General features: G+C 40.6%; 1 protein-coding gene across 3 annotated transcripts in view; it reads right to left on the bottom strand.

Moving 5' to 3' along the window:
* LOC114466176 (solute carrier organic anion transporter family member 1C1-like) overlaps positions 1–21,881 on the bottom strand; it is a 52,699-nt gene that overhangs the window by 16,985 nt on the left and 13,833 nt on the right. For all 3 annotated transcript variants that reach the window (XR_003674394.1, XR_003674395.1, XM_028451734.1), the window contains exon 3: positions 394–535. Coding sequence is in view for 1 of the 3 variants with exons in the window: in XM_028451734.1 (XP_028307535.1) it covers positions 394–535 (142 nt within the window). In the remaining 2 variants the exon portion in view is untranslated. The remainder of the gene's footprint in view (positions 1–393; positions 536–21,881) is intronic.

Raw genomic sequence — 21,881 nt, 5'->3', positions numbered from 1 at the left:
TCACAAGCTTTAATGAGACTTGCTTATGGAGTTTTTTATGGGCAGATTGAGATGCAATGTGAGATTGTATCTGCATACAGAGGGAAAACACCTTCACGTGATTTCTGACCTATATCCAGTTTGTGGCTGAAAATCGCTGCACACTGGTTTCTGGTATGTTGTTTCAGCTTCATCAAAAAGCCAATCAAGGGGCCAACAGTGATAATAAATGCACACACTTATTTAGCTCTAGTTGTGGTAGACATCATTCCCACAATGAACCCAGTCTGATAAACAGCTTTGAAATGGAGTAGCTGTAACTGTAATGTTAATGATGTTATTACAATGAATGATGGTGCGTGCATCTAGAAAAGTTCTTGGAGATGGTATGTAAAAGGGAATTTTTAGTCTCACCTATTTCAAAGCTCCCATCTATGATGCCAATCAGATAGCTGGGAATGTCAAACCTTCTTTCCAACTGTGTGATTGTGCTCTTCATGTAGCTGCCAGATAATGCCTTGGAAAAGTAGGCGAAGGACAAAGCTGCAAGGAACATCTGAGGAGATAAGGAATAAAGAAATCACCACAGAGAAAAAAGTTGGCCTCTCCCTTTGACCAATAAAGATTTGTATCAACTATTTTCTGAAGAAGAGACATTCTAATCAGAACTTGCTCTGGGTTCTACACAATTTAAGAGAACATGTTCTTCAGATTATACTTAATAAGAACTCTGAGGCCGCGCTCTCATAAAGTAATAGACATTGGAATGGCTTATCTGCATAGCAGCGCCTACTTATCGTCCTGTCGTATGACGTGTAAAGTACAAAAGTGCTTAGCCTAATGCAGAACTTGAGGTACTTGAAGCACTCCAAAACTAAAACTTATCAATTATGTAACAGTTGAAACTTCAAGGTGAAAAACACATTCTAAAGCGGTAATTATCTGAGTAGACATGTTTGCATTCTATAAAGTAGTACAGTGCCCGTCGGAAGTATGTATTCCTATAGTGGGCACTTAAGAAGAGTTGTCAATTATGGGCATAATATTAACATACTCTGTAGCATAATAAAGTCGTACACAGTTGTGTGCGAAAGTCAGGGCACCCCTGACTATATGTGAAAAAAAGACAATATTGTCAAGAAACATTAATGCATAGTTACATTTTATTTCATAAATTGAACAAAATTACAAAAATGAAAAACATAATTTTTGCATGTGCAAAAGTCGGGGCACCCTGAGAGTTTCAAAGTGTCAGATTCTTTTTACAAGCTCAGACCTCGACCAGCTCATTGGTCCTGAAGCATGTGTCAACAATTGTCATTAGGGAGTGCCAGCTGGTGCCAATTTGAGGGTTTCTTAAATACGGCGACTCCACAAACCTTGTACAAACACTCAGCAACCATGGGTTCCTCTAAGAAGCTGTGTAAGACAGAAAAAATGAAAGTAATTGATGCCCACAATGCCGGGGAGGGCTACAAGAAGATAGCAAAGCGTTTTCAGCTTGCAGTTTCCACAGTGCGAGGCATAATTAAGAGATGGCAGGTGAGGGGAACTGTGGAGGTCAAGAAGAGATCTGGAAGACCAAGGAAACTCTCGGAGAGAACAGCTCGTAGTCTGGTCAGAAAGGTAAACCAAAACCCACATTTGACTTCAAAAGACCTCCAGGAAGATTTAGCAGACTCAGGAGTGGTGGTGCACCCTTCCACTGTGCGCCGATACTTGCACAAACAAGACCTTCATGGAAGAGTCTGTAGAAAAAAACCTTATCTACGACCTCATCATAAAATACAACGTCAAAAATATGCAACAGAACATCTACAGAAGCCTGATGACTTTTGGAAACAAGTGCTGTGGACTGATGAAGTTAAAATAGAACTCTTTGGCCACAATAAGCAAAGGTATGTTTGGAGAAAAAAAGGAACAGCATTTCATGAAAAGAACACCTTGCCAACTGTTAAATATGGGGGTGGATCCATCATGCTTTGGGGTTGTGTTGCAGCCAGTGGGACAGGAAACATTGCTCGGGTGGAGGGAAGAATGGATTCAATTAAATACCAGCAAATTCTGGAGGCAAATATCACAGCATCTGTAAAAAAGCTAAAGCTGAAAAGAGGATGGCTTCTACAACAGGATAATGATCCTAAACATACCTCCAAATCCACCACGGACTACTTCAAGAAACGCAAGCTGAAGGTTTTGGAATGGCCTTCACAGTCTCCCGACTTAAACATTATCGAAAATCTGTGGGTAGATCTTAAAAGAGCTGTGCATGCAAGATGTCCTAGGAATATTGCAGAACTGGAAGCCTTTTGCAAGGAAGAATGGGGAAAAATCCCAAATAATAGAATCCAAAGACTTGTTGTTGGCTATAAGAAGCGTTTACAAGCTGTGATATCTGCCAGAGGGGGTGTTACTAAGTACTGAAGGTACTGATGCTGTAGGGTGCCCCGACTTTTGCACATGCCAAAATTATGTTTTTCATTTTTGTAATTTTGTTCAATTTATAAAATAAAATGTAACTATGCATTGTTTCCTGACAATATTGTCTTTTTTTCCCATATACCAGAGAGACAGTAAATATGAATATAACTTTTTAAATATATAAAATATGCTGTTTTTAAAGGGGTGCCCTGACTTTCGCACACAACTGTATTTGCAGGTGCAAAGTAAAATAGCGTATTTTATTTTTCTGGTTTAATTCTATGAGACATGCGCATGATGAATGTGTTGTTTTTTTTTTTTTACACATTTTTGTATTTTTTTCATTTGGTGTATTTTTCTGTAATGTATGTTTTTTGGAGTCAGTATGTGTATTTTTGTATCTTTCTGTTGTATTTTTGTGTAATTATTGTATTTTGTTGCCATTGTAGTGTGATTCTGAAGTCATTTTGTGTAATTTTTTTTGGTGTAGTTTTGTGCATTTCTGTTGTCATTTTAGTGTATTTTTTGTATATATATTTAATTTGGTGTATTTTGAGTAATTTTCATATTTTTGTTGTTGCTTGGTATTTTTCTGTAATATATGCTTTTTGGACTCATGTTATGTGTTTTTGGAGCCATTTTGTATATTTTTGTGCATTTCTGTTGTCGTTTTGTGTACTCCCTGTAAAATATTGTTTAATTTTTTGTTTTATGTCATTTGTGCATTTTTTGTATGCACATTATATACACATTTAGTTTTGTGTATTTTGAGACATTTTCATATTTGTGTTGCCGTGTTTGTAGTATGTGTGTGTGGGGGGGCTGAATCCATTCTAAATTCATGCGCACCAGTCCATCCACGTGTACCTGCCTAACTTTCACTTATCTATTTTCAGTAGTTAGGTGTAGTGGCAGGTGTGTCGTGAGTTAAGCTGCAGTAATCAGGTGACCTTCACTATGTAGCACCGTCTACGTGACTTGTAAACACTTAGATCTGACCCTGGATTGATGTCGTGACAGACTGTAACCGGACTAAATGGTGATCCGTTATACACTCAACACTCACATACCTGCATGCATGTCACGTAGACGGTGATAAATTGTGAAGCGCACCTGAATGACGTGTGTGTGTGTGTCTCTCTCTACCTATCTCTCTATGTGTAGAATTGCAATGTGTAAAACCATTTGTGTGCGTAATCCAATCTGTGTCTGTACCTTGATCCGTGTGTGTTTCAATTCGTGTATAGAATTAGGATTGGTAAACAAAGTTGTCTGTGTGTAATTCATTCTGTCTGTCTGTATTAACATCCATATACATGTGTCATCAAACCGGGACATTCTATTGGCTGTCTCTGTGCACGTGACTTTTGTAACACATTTGGCGAACACGATCTGTAACTTTTTAACACTTGTATCTCGTGCAATACCGCTAGAAACCAGCAGTGGTCGCTGGTACTAAGTGACAGACCCAGTCCAATCGGAGGCCAATTTCATACAACACTTTTTTTTTTAACTTAAGTCATATAAGTTATAGACTATACATTATATAACTAGGTTAAATAACTTTAACTTATTAATAAGACACACATTCATAGATAATGTTTGCCAACCAAACCACCTCCAAAAACGCAGAAGAAGAGGAAGAGGAAAATGATAGACAATGGAAAAAGTAAATAATCTCTTGAGATGTCTTTCAGGAAGAGATTGGGGAGCATCGAGAGCATTACTTTTTAGTATCTATCAGGCTATCACGAAAGCAGCAATAGACTATGGATGTATAGCCTACATGTAAGCAGCAGAAACTCATCTTAAAAAATTAGATGTACAACAAACTCAAGGACTAAGAATATGTAGTGGAGCATTTAAAACTTCCCCAGTTGCATCAGTACAAGTCAAGATGAATGAACAACCATTAAGACTAAGGAGGTTGAAAATCCTACTAACATATTGGATAATTATCAGGGGACATGGAATACTGCATTGTTACAGCCCTGGCCTGTACTGTGGGGAGTTTGCTTGTTCTGGCAGCCACTCCTCCTTGTTTCTCCTCGTTGCAGGTGCTGATTGGCTGTGTTTTGGCCCCGCCAGCTGGTCTTCACTATTTCTGTCCACACCACTGGCATTTTGACAGTTTGAAGGATCCCGTCCATTGGTGTGGCTGCTGGCTCTCTCCTCAGCGACATTATGCACCTTTAAGTATATTTTGATCATTTGTTAGCCTTGGTTGTCGTTCTTTATGTTCAAGCCTGGTTTTGTTGGCATTAAATCTTGCTTTGTACACCTTTAAGACAGTGTCGCCTCCCACCTTTGTGTCACAAAGTGAACGGCTGTAACAAAATGGGGGCTTGTCCGGGATAGGGACGGAAGCAAGTGCGGGTTGTAGCTTCCTCATTCCCTTTCCCTTTCATCGGCTCAGGTTTGTTTCAGGGCCGTTCTGAGTCACTGTGACTGAACACGTAAGATCCCACCGCCACGCTTCCAGAAGACTAGGGAGGAGTTAGTTAGGTGTGTATAGTCTAGCGGAGATCCTCGTTTTTGTGATAGTGTGACATTGCTAAGGCATTGCTCGTCTTCTGGTCTCCACTTGTTTTTGTAACCATGGATGAGTTAGTAAAGGAGTTTGTTGAGGCGCCTTGTGCTAGTACCTTGGATGGTTTTTGAAAAAAGCAACTGGCTTTGATCGGAGAGCATTTTAAGGTGGAAGTAGGTGATTTAAGGAAAAATATTGATTGTGTTAAAGGAAATTTAAAAACTGGATTAATTGACCAAGGGGTTTTAGTACCAGTCAACGCCCTGTATGGACTTGTGGAGAGACAGAGTAGGTTGGAGTTTGAAAAAGAAAAGGAAAGGGCAGGTTTGAGTTGGAGAAGGAAAAAATGAGGTTTGAGCTTGAAAAACAAAAACTTGAGCTAATTAAAGAAGGAAATTTGGAACACAATGCCAATCCATCAATGTGTGCTGCAGCAGTGGTTTCTGAAGTTCCTGAGGTTACGTCAAAATTAAGGTTATGTCTCTCTTTCCGGTAGTAGAGCGTGTGCGCGTTAAGATATTGTGGGACACTGGTGCAGTGGATTCACTTATTTTGGCCTCAGTGTTGCCATTTTCTGATGAATCTTATCTGGGCACATGTATACCGGTAGTAGGGATGGGGATGTGTGTGTTGGAAGTTCCACAGCACAAGGTAATAATGTGATCTTGGGCAATGACATCGCAGGGAGTCGGGTCTGGGCTGAGGTTCCCCCACCTGCAGAGGTGATTAATGAGCCTGGGTTGTGCTGTAGGCATGATAAGAACATACCGGTGCCTGATGTGTTTGGTGTTTGTGCAGCTACTCGTTCTTAAGGTAAATATGCTACTAGTAGCAAAGATGTTTGTGTTTGTAACTGTGGGTATATAGAGCCTGCTACTCCCTGGTCTGTTTCCCATGTAGAGCTGGTGAAGGAACAGAAGGTTGATAACACTTTGAAAACACTTATGGATGTAATTTGCCCTTTCCCTGAGGTTAGAAATCATTCTCAGTGTTATTTTCTGCACAATGTCTTAACGAGGAAATGGACACCTCAGTTGGGGTGTTTAGTGGGTGAACCCGTGTTCCAGGTGGTTGTGCCGGAGCATTTTTGTAATCTTGTGTTACAGATTTCTCACGATCAGTGTGGACATCTGGATGTCAGGAAGACGTATGACCGGGTTATGAGATATTTTTTTTGGCCGCGGTTGAAGAGGGACGTGTCGTTGTACTGCAAGTCCTGTCACACGTGTCAGTTGACAGACGTTTAGGCCAGTACCACTCAATCAAATACCAGCAATTGGGCAACCTTTTGAGCATTTGCTCATTGACTGTGTTGGTCCGTTACCTAAGGCTAAGTCAGGGGATAACTACTTGCTGACTGTGATGTGTCAGACCACACGATATGCATTTGCATATCCGTTGCGCAGTATTACTGCTAGGTCTATCATGTTCAAAGTCAAGGTGCTTTGGAGAGGTTTCACCAAACACCTAAATCAATGCTGCAATCTTTTTGTGTTCAGATGCAATGTGATTGGGAGGAGGCCTTGCCTTGAATGCTGTTGGCTGCACGTGAGGTGGTTCAGGAAAGCACCGGGATTAGTCCGAGTGACCTTGTTTTTGGTCATAAAGTCCTTGGCCCTTTGGCCCTAGTACACGATGGATGGACTGATGTTGACCCTCCTGATAATCTGATTGATTTTGTGAATGGGTTTAGGTACAGATTGTATATGGCTCAGAAGTTGGTGAAGGAGAAGCTATTGTGTGTACAGCATAAAATGAAAAAGCACTATGACCTACAGGCTGTGCATAGAGAATTTTTGCCTGGAGACCAGGTTCTGGCCTTGTTGCCGGTGGTTACATCTCCTTTTCAGGGAAAGTTTTCTGGGCCATATTCTGTTGTGGAGAAATTGTCTGCGCTAAATTACTTGAAATCAACTCCTGCACATAGATCGAAAACGCAGCTGTGTCATGTTAACTTAAGCCTTATTTTTCCCGAGACACTGTGTTGGATGTTGCAGTGGATCCATTTAAAGTTCGTCCTCAGTCTGCTGTCGTGCAGGCTCTGGTGGGGGGAGAATGTGATGACCCACCATCGTTGAAATGTCTGGATACTTCTCTGCAATATTTAGACCCCTTAAAACGTGCCCTGTTAGTCAATTTAACTGAAGAGTGTCTGTGTCTTTTTGGCGATACGCCTTCGCGAACCACTCTGGTTAAGCATGACATAGATATTGGTGATTCATTGCCAATCAGGCAGAGGTTTTACAGAGTACACCCCGACAAACGTAAGCTGCTAGACTCTGAGGTGAAGTATATGGTTGAAAATAAAATTGCTGAACCCTCCGATTCTAGTTGGGCTTCGCCTTGTATTTTAGTGCCAAAGCCTGATAACAGTCCAAGTTTCTGCACAGATTTTCGTATGGTGAATGCAGTGTCTAAGGCAGATTCTTTTCCGCTTCCTCGGATGGAGGATTGCGTGGATCAGGTGGGGGGTGCGAGCTTTGTGAACAAATTGGACCTGTTAAAAGGGTATTGGCAGGTGCCACTTACAGAGCGGGCTAAACAGATTGTAGCGTTCATTACACCAAGCGGGTTGTTCTCGTATAGTGTGACGCCTTTTGGGTTGAGGAACGCGCCAGCAACCTTCCAGCACATAATGAATCGGGTTGTTGGGGGTCGGGGAGGGTTGTGCTGTTTACCTTGATGATTTGGTTGTATATTATACCTGGGAGGAACATTTGTCCCATGTGACAGCGACGTTTACTCGGTTAGCAGAAGCTAATTTAACATAAATTTGGCTAAATGTGAGTTTGCTAAGGCCACTGTGGTTTATCTGGGGTGCATTGTTGGACAGGGCAGCGTTCGGCCTGTACGAGCCAAGGTTGAGGCGATTGATCAATTCTCACAGCCCAGGACCGAAAATGAACTCATGCGTTTCTTAGGTATGGTGGGCTATTATCGTTGTTTTTGCCCAAATTTTTCCACAGTGGTGACACCGCTAACAGACCTATTGAAAACTAGCCGCAAGTATATTTGGTCACCTCTCTGTCAGAGAGCTTTTGAGAGAGTAAAGGGATTAATCTCTAATGCTCCGGTCCTGGCCGCTCCTCAGTGGGACAGGGAGTTTCAGGTGGAGGTTGATGTCAGTTTGGTTGGTGATGCTGCAGGCTGTGTTTTGGCCCCGCCTGCTGGTCTTCACTATTTCTGTCCACACCACTGGCTTTTTGACAGTTTGAAGGATCCCATCCATCGGTGTGGCTGCTGACTCTCTCCTCAGCGGCATCCTCACTTATTTTGCACCTTTAAGTATATTTTGATCATTTGTTAGCCTTGGTTGTCGTTCTTTATGTTCAAGCCTGGTTTTGTTGGCATTAAATATTGCTTTGTATACCTTTAAGACAGTGTTGCCTCCCACCTTTGTGTCACAGCGTGAACTGCTGTAACAGCATCCAATCAAGAATATATTAAAAGATTGTTGGGAGCATGAACATATATGTAAATAGTTTTGGGTGTATTGGTAATGTGATAGCAAAACAGGTAGGATTGACACAGCTTCATTTTAGAAACACAGTCCCACTGTCAAGTATCCCTCCCTGGTTAATTGCAATGCCAGGGGTAGATTTTGAGACTACAAATCAACTGAAGAGAATAAAGAAACAGCATGAAGTGGGATATGTAGCTCAAAAATATTTAAATGACATACCGATTTTTTTTAAAAGACCCTGAAAGAGGTCGCTGTGGGGCAGCAGTATATATTCCTGGTAGGGAAGTACACATTAAGAAAACATGTACAGACCATCTGTCAGTGTATGCAGTGGCATTAATAGCCATAATATTGGCATTGCAGTATATAACAATTTATAAAGTGAGGAAGGCAGTGACAGCATCAGATAGCTGGGCAGCACCCACAAGTATGTTATTAATGAAATCTTGCAAGCAGTTGATTTTTAAAATACACAGTTTAATGTATAAAATCCATAAAATAGGACAGAATGTGAGTTTTGTCTGGGTTCCAGCTGGAATTGGAATTGAATTGAAGCTTTGAGAAGGTGGACATTTTAGCTAAGCAGTCTCTCAAATCGCAAAAAATAGATTTTACAGTTAAGTTGAGCAAAGCTGAGGGGAGAACGCTAGTTAATAAACATAAAGAAAAGGTGGCAAGAATATTGGGAATTTCAAGATACAGGTAGAGACCTGTTTGCAATACCGAAACAGGTTGGGGAGGGTAAAAGACTAGGATGAAACCGGAAGAAGAAACTATATTGACATGATTAGGGATTGGACATATTGGGTTAAACAGGACACTTAATAAGATAGGAAAACATAAAGATGGGAAATGTGAACAGTGTGAGATGTTTGAGACAGTACAACATGTATGATGGAATGCAAACAATATGAGGTGGAGAGGAGGAGACAGTTGAGAGAACAAGGGGTGTCTTTGATTTATAATACATGTAGGAAACTAAACCCCCAAGTTGATCTGGACTTAGAACATTTGGCTTCACCAAACCGTGGAGTCAGAGAGTCCGCCTCCTACCGTGAAATGCAAACATTCCCCCAGGGGGGTCTTCTCCCCTTTCTGTCCGAACAAAGGGACAGAAGAATTCCAGAACAGTTGTCTCCTGTTATCATCTCTCTGCTACCTTACAATCAAAAGGAAACAGCCAGTCAATGTTTACATGCTAAGTTTTCAAACTCTGGGCTCCGACCCCCTGCAGATGCTGCCACCTTTCGAACCCACACCAATGGTTACACAGGACGATGGAATAACCCCAGATCTCCCGCTCAAATGAGAACAAAGAAATCGTATTATGACTGAAAAGTTACAAATGAAAACATTATTGGAATGATTTCTACTGAAATTGAAATTGCAAATGTGTCTGCACTCATTTCATGTAATTTAATAACAACAGAATGCTATTTTAAAGTGTTTATCATTTAAAAGTGCTTAAAAATACCAGAAAACATCACAAAAGTTAGTTTGAGGTATCTACTGCAACCATATAGTTAAGAGGAGGCATAACATGATTTTTGACATTTATGTTTATGAGTAATTACAAGTAAAATTCATTAAACGGTTCGTAAAGTGTTTATAGGATATTTTCCAGTCATGTTTGGTATCAAACTCTTTCATTATAGATGATATTTCAAGATATGATGTTGAAAAGATGTTTTGAAATATGTGGAATTAATTATTAGGCATTCTTTTATGTTTAGGAACTTCCTCTGTTGTCTGTCATTCCACTCACATACCACACACCCCACACACCCAAAGGCAGCCAGCTGAGTTGCTGACAACTTTAGACCAATCAATGAAGTTCCCTCTTCAGGAGGCAACTCCCAAAGATAAGCTTTTAAAAGGAAGAACGCAGTTCCTAACTTCAGTTTTTGGACGCGGGCGTTCATGCTCACCCATGTTCCCATCTTTTCATTTATTTCATTTTATTTTTAGTTGAAACAGTTAGATTTTGGAGTCAACAGCTACTTGGTTCGGACGAATCCGGCACCTAGTGACGTGCGTAACAGCCGAAAGGAAGCCCGGCCCGCGACCCACTGTGGTTAGCCAAGAGCCATTATCTAAGCCAGCTGCGAACTTCATGTTTGTTCGTCTCCCCTTTGTCCATCCTCCTCTCTTTGTTATGAGCTCTCTTTATTTTATTCTTTGATTTTATGATCTTATTATTCGAATATGTATCCTGCATTTTTACTCAATATTTAGTAGATTAGCATCCTCCTAGATTAGTGATTTCACTTTATTACATATAATCCTCACTTATTAGCCTAGAAATGCATTTTATCATGATTTAATTATCCCATTTCAATTGATATTTTGACTGTGTTAATTGTTGACTTTTGAATAAAAGGTTAAACATAATCTTTGATTCCTCTGATTCATTAAAGCTGTGATGATGGTGTAGAATTCACTTTCCCCTGGTTTCACATTGATGAGTTTAGTCTAAAAACTTAGACATATTTCTCCTGTTAAAAGGAGTGGCCCCCCGCAAATTTGAAGTAATATTAATAATCATAATTAATATTCTTAGTTATATATCCCATTAATAATAACTCATCTCCTCCTACATACATATACTTAGAGTAGAAGATAAGTAAATAGCGAGAATACAAAAAAAGTGTCGCCAAGTTGGCCTGCGATTGGACTGGGTCTGTCACCACTGCTGGTTTCTACCGGTATTGCACAAGATACAAGTGTTAAAAAGTTACACATTGTATTCGCCAAATATGTTCCAAAAGTCACATGCACAGAGACAGCCAATAGAATGTCCCGGTTTGATGACACACATACAGATGTTAATACAAACAGACAGAATGGATTACACACAGACAACTTTGTTTACAAATCCTAATTCTACACACAGATTGAAACACACACAGATCAGGGTACAGACACAGATTACATTACACACAAACAACTTTGTTTAGAAATCTTCTACACACAGAGCATTTTTCTTTTTTTTTAACCTACCATGTGTTCATTGTTATAATTTCAAGGACACAATACATCAGCTGATCAGTTATGGTAAACTGACAAGATAAGACAGCTGCCATCCATGTGACCCTTGGTCGATTAATACATCACATAATACCACGAAAAAATTCACTCAACCAATTCTCCAATTGCTTTTCATACAAGAGCAAGAGCAGGGGTGACTTGCAGCGTCCCCTTTGGTGCCCTCGGCTGCTGAGGATGTGGTCGTCATCGTTGGGCGGGCTGCTACCGGTGCTGCTTCTATTCCGGTTTTCGTCTGCTGGGTGTGGGCCTTGGTTCCTCTGCTGGGGTCTCAGGTGGGGGGCTCTCTGGGCCCTCCCCTCGGGGGGTCGGGTGGGGGGTGGATGCTGGCGGGGGGCCTTGGGGTTGGGGTCCTCGGCTACTTGGGGTTTCTTGGGTGTGTATGTGGGGGCGGTGGCTGCCTCTTGGCCTGGGATCTTGGGGGTATCTGGGGGGCTGCTCGGCCGCGGTATTACCACTCACTCCTTCACCCTGACCACAGCCACCACCATTATACCCAAGCTTCACGCTTTACACAACACAATAACTACATCTTCACATCTCACTCCCACTTTAAAATAAACTCTTCCTCACCCTTTCCATTTCCTACCTTGAGTGTCTCCTCCCTGTTCCCTACCCCCTCACCCAGGTATAACACCACCCTCTCTTTTTTTATCCTCCTAAAATAAAGTGTTTCTTATCTTTCCTTACTGGTGATGGTCACAATTATGCAAAAAAATTAATTCATTTATGTATTTCCAACAAAAAAAACACGTATTGTAGTCTTAAAGAGATTACACTTCTTGTAGTGTTGATCTCCGACAGCATGTGCAGTCAAAGTGGAAGAAAAAAAAAGATAGCCAAAGGTTGTTATTTTGAGAAGAGTCATATTTATGATTAAAAGTTATGATTGTACTTATTATAAAGTTTAGAATTATCTGGCTCGTCTTCCTTTGTTTCTGTCCACAGCATAACCTTATATATAGTTCTTAAAAATGTGTTTACAGCTAATTTCACTGATTAATTATTTTTACACATCATCCCGCATGTGCATTATATATAGTATAAATGTGTACCGTAATTTTCAGACTAAAAGCCCCTACTTTTTCTCGCACTTTGAACCCTGCGGCTTAAACAGTGATGTGGCTAATTTGTGGATTTTTCCCGGTTTCATAAGCTTCATGCCGCCAAATTGTTAACATTAAATTGTTCTTGCTCACGAGAGAGAGAGAGAGAGGGCCCGCTGCAGCAGCAACGGGGATTAATTAAAAGTCAGCCCGTTTGTAATAGAAGGATAAACAGCATTAAGTTGTTAAATCGCCGGTCTAGGTGTGTTCAGCATTGATCGGGTGCTCTGGACACTGAGGCTGATAGAGATGCTCTGGTAAGAAGAGCGGGCAAACGGAGCTGAGATCAGAACAGCCTGGATACAGGCTGTATCGATCTCCGCTCCGTCTACAGTAAAAGTCAGCCACTTTGTAATAGTAGCATAACAGCATGAAATTGCCAAATCACCACGTTGGATTTGTTCAGAAGCGATTACGTCCGTATTCGGACTCAGAGTGTAACCTGTGATCTAGGCCTGTAGCGACGCGTCGACGACGTCAAGTACTAAAATCGTCGACATCAAAATTGGAAGTCGACGCGTCATCACTCATACTCACCACACGCACGTGAGTGACCAAAACAAACCAGCATTGAGGACGAAACTCCGTCTCCAACCACCTCAGCAGCCTGCCCTCCCAAGCTCTACATGTCACCAAAACACAACCCTACATCAAAGGTGTGGGAATACTTTAAACGCAGCCATAAGCGTCAAGGTATAGTTATTTGCTGCCTTTGCACAATGGAGCTGGCGTGTCACACCAGCACAACTTTCATGTGGGAGCATTTGAAGCGGAGGGATCCCATTGTTACTCGTGATGCCGGAGAACAGAAGTAAGTAACATTACTATCGCCAACGTTTGCTAAATTAATTTCACGTTTATGTAACGTTAGTAATGTATTGTCAAATAAAAATACCACCAGCATTGCTGTGTGGCAATAAATACTGTCTATGTATTGTGCAATGTGAGCTTGAGCTCTGTGCACTTTGGTGGTGCTAGCTAACTGTGTTTGTGTTTGGTTACTGGTAGTAGCTGGTGGCTAAACAGCTGTCTTTAGCTAACGTTAGCTAGAAATAGCATATAATGCTGGCATGAATGATTCATGATTTGCGTTAGCTCAATCATGCTGTGGTCGTTTCCGAGTGAAACACAATATTAGACTGAAGTTTGCCAGCTTAGTATCATGATTCACTACACGAAAGTTAGTTCGCCAATGAATGTCAAATAACGGAGCCAAGACAATGTCCCAGGGCTGCACATGAGAAGGGCCGCAGTACTCATGAATGAATGTGTTTTTATGAGCACTGAAAATATTTTATAGTGCAGATAAATTCCTCTAGATAAATATAAATACATTAGTAGCACCAAGTTATACTGTTGCTACCGTGAGAACTAGAAAATGACGTGCACCCCTGGCAATTTCCAGGTTATCAAAAAATGGAAAAACAGCAGCGAGGTGATGATAAATGCATTGTTGGACGTAACATTACTTTTAAAAATTAGCCACGTCAGCATTCAAATAAGTTAATCATGGCATAGCACAGCAATTAGATTAAGAGTAAATTTAAAATACCCCACATTCATAGCTGTTGTTCTGATATGCATTGCTTTTTTGTTTACCAGGGCAAAGCAAACAACCTTGCTGTCTTGAGAAAGAAACAATGCACTCCACAGAAGGCAGCAGAGCTGAACAAAAGGATCTGGAGAGTAAGCAATAATTATTAGCTCAATGTTGCTTGCGTTGAGTGTCCTTTAGGAGGAAATGGCTAACAATGTAAAAAAAAAAAACCCACCACTCATTTTGATAAAAGCAGATGAGAAAATAGGGTCCAGGGTGTAAAATTCCAAACTTCCCCTTCAGTTAACTTGACTTTTTTTCTTTGTGTTCTTGTTTGATTTGTCAAATAATTAAAGCTGCTTACACTGTAAGCAACATAAGGCTCTATGAAACGTGCAATGTTATTTATACTAAATTTCTTGATCTTACTGGTGATCGTCAAAGACATGAGGCCTTTGTCTCTTGTTGAGGGTGACGCATTCATTGATAGGGATGAAAATGCCTGCCCAGGCTTCAAACGTCCATCCAGGTGGTGGTTCACAAACCAGTTGGAAAAGACATATCAAGATACTCTTGAAGATCTAAAGAACAACATAAAGAAGAGGTCCTCAAAAATCACACTCACCACCAAGCATTGCTACAGAGGCCTACCTCAAAGTGACCTGCCACTACATCAACGACAACTGGGAGATGGTCTCATTGGTCCTGTGTACAAAGCCCCTCGATGACCAACACAGAGCAGAACACATTGCTCTCTGGATTTAAGAGGTCGCTGAGAAGTTTGATTTCTCTCTCCGTAATAATGTCCATGACAACGCAGCCAATGTGGTGAAAGCCATACAGATCCTTGAGGAGAGGCATGGTGTTGCCTCACTTTGGTGTGATGGTCATACAACACAGTTGATAGTCAACCATGATCTGAAAGATCCCCAGATCAGCAGGTCACTTGGGGCAGCAAAGGAGCTTGTCAGTTACTTCCACAGTAGCGATGTCGCCCTCCTTAAAGTTAAGGCCAAAAAAGAACAGATGGGCACACCTCAACACAAATTACCCCGGATGTAACTGTGATGGAATAGTTCCTACTACGTATATGATTACACGCCTCCTTGAGCAACGGTGGCTTGAAACTGCAACTCTCTCAGACCCAGAGGCCACCAAGGCATCAAAGCTTTACCTGAATATGACAGCTGACCAGTGGAGCCTCCTGGAGGAACTACAGCAAGCACTTGAGCCATTCGAGCAAGCCACCGTCTTCCTGAGTGGAGAGGCATACGTCACAGGATCTGTCTTGCCTCCGCTAGTGAAAGGCCTACAGAAGTCCACAGAGACAACCTTTGAGTCTGCTTCCATTGCCACCTTCGAAACAACAGCCACAGCATAGATTGCTTCAAGTTCAGTTTAATTATTCAGTCCTTTAAATCTCTTGTATTGAACTAACCAAATCCATTTCAAATTAAGCTTTCCCAGTTTGCATCTTTCAATGTTTTCCCATTGGTGTTATATAATGTAGAGCTATTGATTCTACTGGTCTTTCTCTCCAAGCACTTAGAATTTTTCAGATGGAAGAATGAGACTTTATACAATGAAAATGGGAACAATGTGAGCATTCTCGCCGCAGCCCTTGATTGAAGATTCCGAAAATTCAAGTTCCTGTCCAATGAATGTAAAAATCAAACTTCAGAGCCTTGCACTTGAAACTAGACCAGTTTGAGTGAGGGAAGAGCCTAAAGATGATGTCCCCCACCAGCGAGATGACTCCAGGTAGAAGCCAAAGTCTGTCCTGGACACGCTGCTTGGCTCAGATGATGATGAGGAGCTGGAAGATGAAGACCCAGGCCGAGACCAGAGGGAAGACACTGTCAGGAATGAGGTGCTTGTATACTTCGGGGAGAAACCATTCCAAAAAACAGAAACCCACTCCGGTGGTGGAAAGAAAATGAAACGAGGTTCCCCGCCTTGGCTGTTATGGCAAAATCCTATCTGGGTGCCCCTGCTACATCCACACCTTCTGAACGTTTGTTCTCAGCAGCAGAGACCATCTTGAGCAAATAAAAAAAAAAAAAAAGCTAGCCTCACAAAAGAGCATGGGGCCATATTCCTCCACAGTAATTCAGAGTAGGTAATGTAGAGGAGGAGTAAAGTGTGGTGATGAGGGAGGAAAAAAGTAGACAGTGCTATATTGCACACACTGACAGAATAGCAGTTTAATCAGTGTGATTTTGCCTTAAGATTTATTTTGGGACTATAAAATTGTTAAACAGACTCAGGAATGTGTTTTGGCACTGCGTTTTTTAATCTTTTATACAGGAGAGATTTATGTTCGGGCTGTAAAACGGAGTGCTCTTCCTTAGAAACTGTAAAACAGGATTTTTTTGTGTTAAACTTTCAAGAATGTCCATACAGCGTTATTGGTACTGTAAAAGAGGAAACACTGACAGGCCTTCCATTTTGTATAACACTGCTTTTATTTTGTGTTAAGCAGAAGATGTTAGGCGTTTGGAAAACGCTGTATATAATTTGAGATTTTTTGGTATTTGAGATTTTGTGGTTTTTCGTGCAACAGGTAAAAAATCATTAGATTAATTGTCAAATTAGTCGTTAGAATAGTCGACAAATCGATAAAATAATCGCCTGAATAATCATTTTAAAAATAATCGTTTACCCCCAGCCCTACTACGATCGCTCTGCGATAGTTCACGGTAAGAAGAGAGGACAAAGTGGTGCATAAGTCTGGTTCCAGTAAAAAGTGACCATAAAAAGCTTTAAATGGACTGATATGTAGACGTGGAACAGTGAGGAGGTGACTTCATGTAGTAAAGGAAACCTATCAGTTGAAACACAGACGTTTCCCGGCAACCCAACATGAGTACAGGAGCCCGCCTACCTGCCCGTTCGGTTTGCCGAGTTGTCTGAAGGGCACCCTCATCATCCAAAAGACTGCAGCCTTTGTTAGGCTGCGGTATTTGTGTGGATTTTTCTTAGAAATTTGCTAAATTATTGTAATGCGGCCAATAAAACAGTGTGCTTTATAGCCCGGAAATTACGGGAGAATTAACTAACAGTTCGAAAAACAATTTAATTAAATACAAACCAAACGACACGCAAACAGAAAAATAAAGGTAGAAATAGTGAAATTAAATGTTATAAAAGTGCTGATGTGCAGCAGAGGGTCTCTTTCTGCAGAGACATAATGAGCTGCTACATATACATATATATATATATGTCGAGGATGAAACCCATGTCTGCAACTGTCCTAAAAAAAAAAAAAATCTGTAAATACATGTTTATGTACTTTACTTTATTCTTATTCATTATTTTTTTACTTATACATAAGCATTCAACACATTATCATTTATTTGTGCACCTTGTTATTCAGTTTATCTTACATCCTTGTTTTCTGCACGGGTGTGTAAAATTATTATTATTAGAGTTGTTTTTGTTTATTAGGGGGCCAAACCCACAGGGCCTGGGGACTGTGTTATGTGCATATGCGGTTCCCAGGACCAGCGGTGCTGGGAAACCTATTGTTTTTGTTCTGATTTTTATTATTATTACTAGTACAGTGCCTGTCAGAAGTATGTATTGATGTGGGAGACTAGTAGTGTTGTCAATTTTGTCAAAGTGTTTGAAGGTTGGATGTACAAAGAGGAGGGGATTGGCGATATGGACTAAAAAAATTATCCCAATAATTTCTGGTATTTATCACAATAAATGAAAAACTTTAAATAAAACAATTCCCAACTTATGCATATTTTATTTCCTCTCCCACCTTCATAAACTTTGGGAGTATCGACAAACCTTTGCATATCCTGTTGGTTTGCGTTTTTCCAAGGACTTTTGTTCACACATGCTGAGTGTGAGCTGGTGAGCTAATTATTTAAGTTGATCTGTTTTTGATTGCATTTGAATTTTGTTTTCTGGTACTGTTTTTCCCACATCATTATCACCCAACTAATATATATATATATATATATATATATATATAGTAAACACATATATATATATATATGTGTTTACTTATAACAATACAAACATAACATACTTCTGGTCTCTTGTTTTCAGTTGCATCTTGGGCTCCTAAAACGAACAATCTTCTGTTGCCGCTGGTCACTGTAGCCGCAGTCAGTGCATCTAGTCCATAACTAACTTTTCAAACTATGTTCGTGAATAAATTCCTATCTGGATTAAATCTGCAGAGAGCCGTCAACAATTACTGCTCTAAACAGACCAAAAGCTTTTAGAAAAATTAGAAACTGAATGCTGGATTGTAAGAGCTGCAGTGAGAGGTTCTGAGTGGAATTACCACACCAATGGAAATCAGCATGACCAGGTTTCCTTAAGATTGTTCTTGCAGTTGGCCAAATATTCACTAAGCAGCTTGTTAAATCTGGTTCAGCATGCTACCTAATCCAACAGTCTTTTCCTCAAGCACAAACTGTGTGATTATTTTCTCCACAGTGGCTACCATACAATGTGCAAAGTGCTAATCGGTACATTACTCAACACCTTGCATTTTCTTCAACATGTCTTAACATCATGGATCAACACATCTCTAGTAACAGATTATGTGTCACAGGCTTTTAAGACAGCTGCAATTAAACCTCTCCTTAAAAAGCCTACTCTTGGTCCAAGAAATTTGTCCAACTATAGGCCAATATTCATCCTTCCTTTTATTTCAAAAATTCTTGAAAAACTCATAATTGCAGGTCAATTATGTGATCATCAATATAGGAACAATTTATACAAGAGCTTTCAGTCTGGCTTTAGAGCCCATCACAGAGACTGCCTTAGTAAAAGTAAGATCATATTTCTCAAGTATTGGCTTCCTGTAAAATCGAGAGTAGAACTTAAAATCCTACTGTGAGCATAAAAATCTCCACATGATCAAGCTCCTGTATATTTTAAAGACCTGTTAGTGCCCTATTTTCTGCTCTCTGTCCACTAACCCCAACCAGTCGAAGCAGATGGCTGCCATCTTTGAGAGTGGTTCTGCTGGAGATTTCTTCTGGTTAAAAGCAAGTTTTATTTAAAATCTAAAATTTATGTAAAATCTTTTAAAGGGATCCTCCACCGCCATCTTTAATTGCAAGTGATTGATGATATCACACGACCCCGCTGCCTGTAAACAACCCATTGTTTACTATGGGAGTGAAGCATTCAGCCTGCTTTATAGAGAAGAGCTCTCCTAAAGGAATAAATCACAGACTGTTGAAGAACTGCAACCCAAAAAGACTTCTATCCTTAGGGCTGGTTTTTCCGTGATTACTCGCCAACTTCAGCCACCAGAGCGTCAGCCGCGCACTGTTTAAGGGTAAAGGTCCTTTTAGGAGGCAAGTCAAATGTATTTCTTTCACACAATTTAAATGTGCTTTCCACTTATTTACAAAACGAGATTTTAAATATATGTTAACTATGGCTGAACAAGATTCCCTAAACACAAAGGTGCAATTAAAAAAATAATAATTCTGGCCATGTGACTTGCAAAGCAGGCGGGTGGAGATGTAAAAACTGATTTAACTTGTTGCACAATGGCTTGACACTCAACAGAAGCCGACACTGCAAAAAGTTTAGTACTAAGGAGGAGCAACCGAGGGCAACAACGGCCTCGCTGTGGGTGTTCGTGGGGGATGCGCCGGCATCCGCGGGGGCACATGGTCCACAGCCCGAAACTGAAACCTTTTCTTGCGCCACCGGGTGCGGCGGTCTCGTGCTGGCCATCGCCCTGGTCGATGCCGCCGAGAACTTTTTGTGTTTATTTGGATCTTTGATTTACCCAAAAAATTTGCTATTTGTTTAAGCACATATCGTTTTAGATTCTGTTTAGCAGAATGTTATGTTGTCATGGTGAATGCTTACAGGACTACAAATCAAAGTATTTGTTTACAACTGTAAACTTTAATTAATTATTTTCCATTTTAACATAAGCCTATCCTATAAGAAATAACAATTTATGTATAATACATCTGATGTTTATTATAACACATTGATTTATTGATTATGTTTTTTGAAAAAAACATAAGACCCTGAAAAAATTATCGCAAATTAAATCGCAATCACAATATTGAGGAAAAAAAAAAATGGCAATTAGATTTTCCAAAATTGTTCAGCCCCAGTGTTAACTCTCATTCCATCATTATGCTCTGTAGTCGTTTTGTTATAGTTTTCTCAGCAAAATGTTGTAGCTGAAAAAAAGAGGTACTTGGATTCAGAAACATGAGAACAGGGGCACTTGAGCCAAACAAGTTTGAGAAGCACTGATTTAGAGCAACCAAAAGCAGCACAAGTTGTCATTTTGACCGAAAAACCTGGCTAAATTATCTAAAAAGCAGGCTGAATGCTTCACTCCAATAGAAACCAATGGGCTGTTTACAGGCAGTGAGGCCGTGTGATGTCAATCACTTGATTTCAAGATGGCGGAACACAAGCTTTAAAACTGTAAGGTAGTCCCATTTTTAAAGGCAATTAAATGAACATAGTGCATAATAACGTGTATTGTTAGGCATAGATCTAATAAGTACATGCCAAAGATTTTAAACTAAACTTGTAAAAACTGTGGGGGATCACTTTAAGGCAAAACACACAACCTGCAGCTTCTCTGACAGTGACACTAAAGATAACATGAATGTGCATACAAGTAAACGTGTGCAAGCAGATAAACACAAGCCAGCTGTAACCTGAAAACTGATCTTTTATGAGAATATTATAGCAGAAAAAATACATGAAAAATATATGAGCAAAGTATTAATTGATTTAGAAACAGCTTATGGTAGAAAAATGGAAATTCAATTCACGGGCAACAACTCTGGTGGACATTTCTGTAGTCAGCATGCCAATTGCAAACTCCCTCAGAACTTGTGACGTCTGTGGCATTGTTCCGTGTGATTAAAATGAACATTTTTAGAGTGGCTTTTTATTATGGCCAGCCGAACCCGGGGTTTCCACTGGATACGTCTCCGCTGTGCCACGGCACCGATCCGGTTTTTCCCCGCTGTCCGGTAATCCCCATCGGTTGCGTTTTGAGTGCGCCGTGGTGCACTCCGGTTGAACGACTGTGACGTTACGAGACAGAGCAGCTCTCACAATATTTATATAATCGCGCGAGAACGCAGTTAAATGTGTTATAAACACAACAATAAACAGGTCAGTGTTCCTAACGAAGGAGAACAAGAAGGTTGGACTCTGGTTTTGTCATAGCCACATTATTTAGCAACAGCCAACAGAGAAGAGATAAAACTGCACCAGCAAAACATGAACTAAATCAAAGTTGCTGCAGTTTACAGTGCAGAATTTGTTTTTACACATTATGACATTTTGGTGATGTGTTTACTTGAAATATAATCTGAAGTGTTGGAGTACGTGCTTAATTTCCTGAATGGCTTCATTTGCTCTGTACTGATTGATGCGTCGTGCTCCAGTGTCCGCCAGAAATAAAAGCCCTGCGTATATCTGGCGGAGGGCACCGGATTACCGGATCTGGGAAGGAGCAGACACGCACCACAGCAGACCCGGTGGAAATTAACACAAAATAAAGTGGAAACCTATCAGCTCCGGTGACACGGCGGTGACGTAACGCAGCGGCGCCGCATCCAATGGAAAGTGGGGGTATGGCACAGCTGTGCAATAATCATGCTGTGTAATCAGTATCTTGATTGGCCACACCTGTGAGGTGAGATGGATTATCTTGCAAAGCAGAAGTGCTCACTAACACAGATTAAGACAGATTTGTGAACAATATTTGTGAATATAGAAAATGTTTTAGATCTTTGAGTTCAGCTCATGGAAAATGGGAGCAAAAACCAA

Source organism: Gouania willdenowi, chromosome 6 (assembly GCF_900634775.1).
Source record: "Gouania willdenowi chromosome 6, fGouWil2.1, whole genome shotgun sequence".
Lineage (NCBI taxonomy): Eukaryota > Metazoa > Chordata > Actinopteri > Blenniiformes > Gobiesocidae > Gouania > Gouania willdenowi.
The sequence above is the reverse complement of the archived record's forward strand: the minus strand, read 5'-3'. Positions and strand labels throughout refer to the sequence as shown.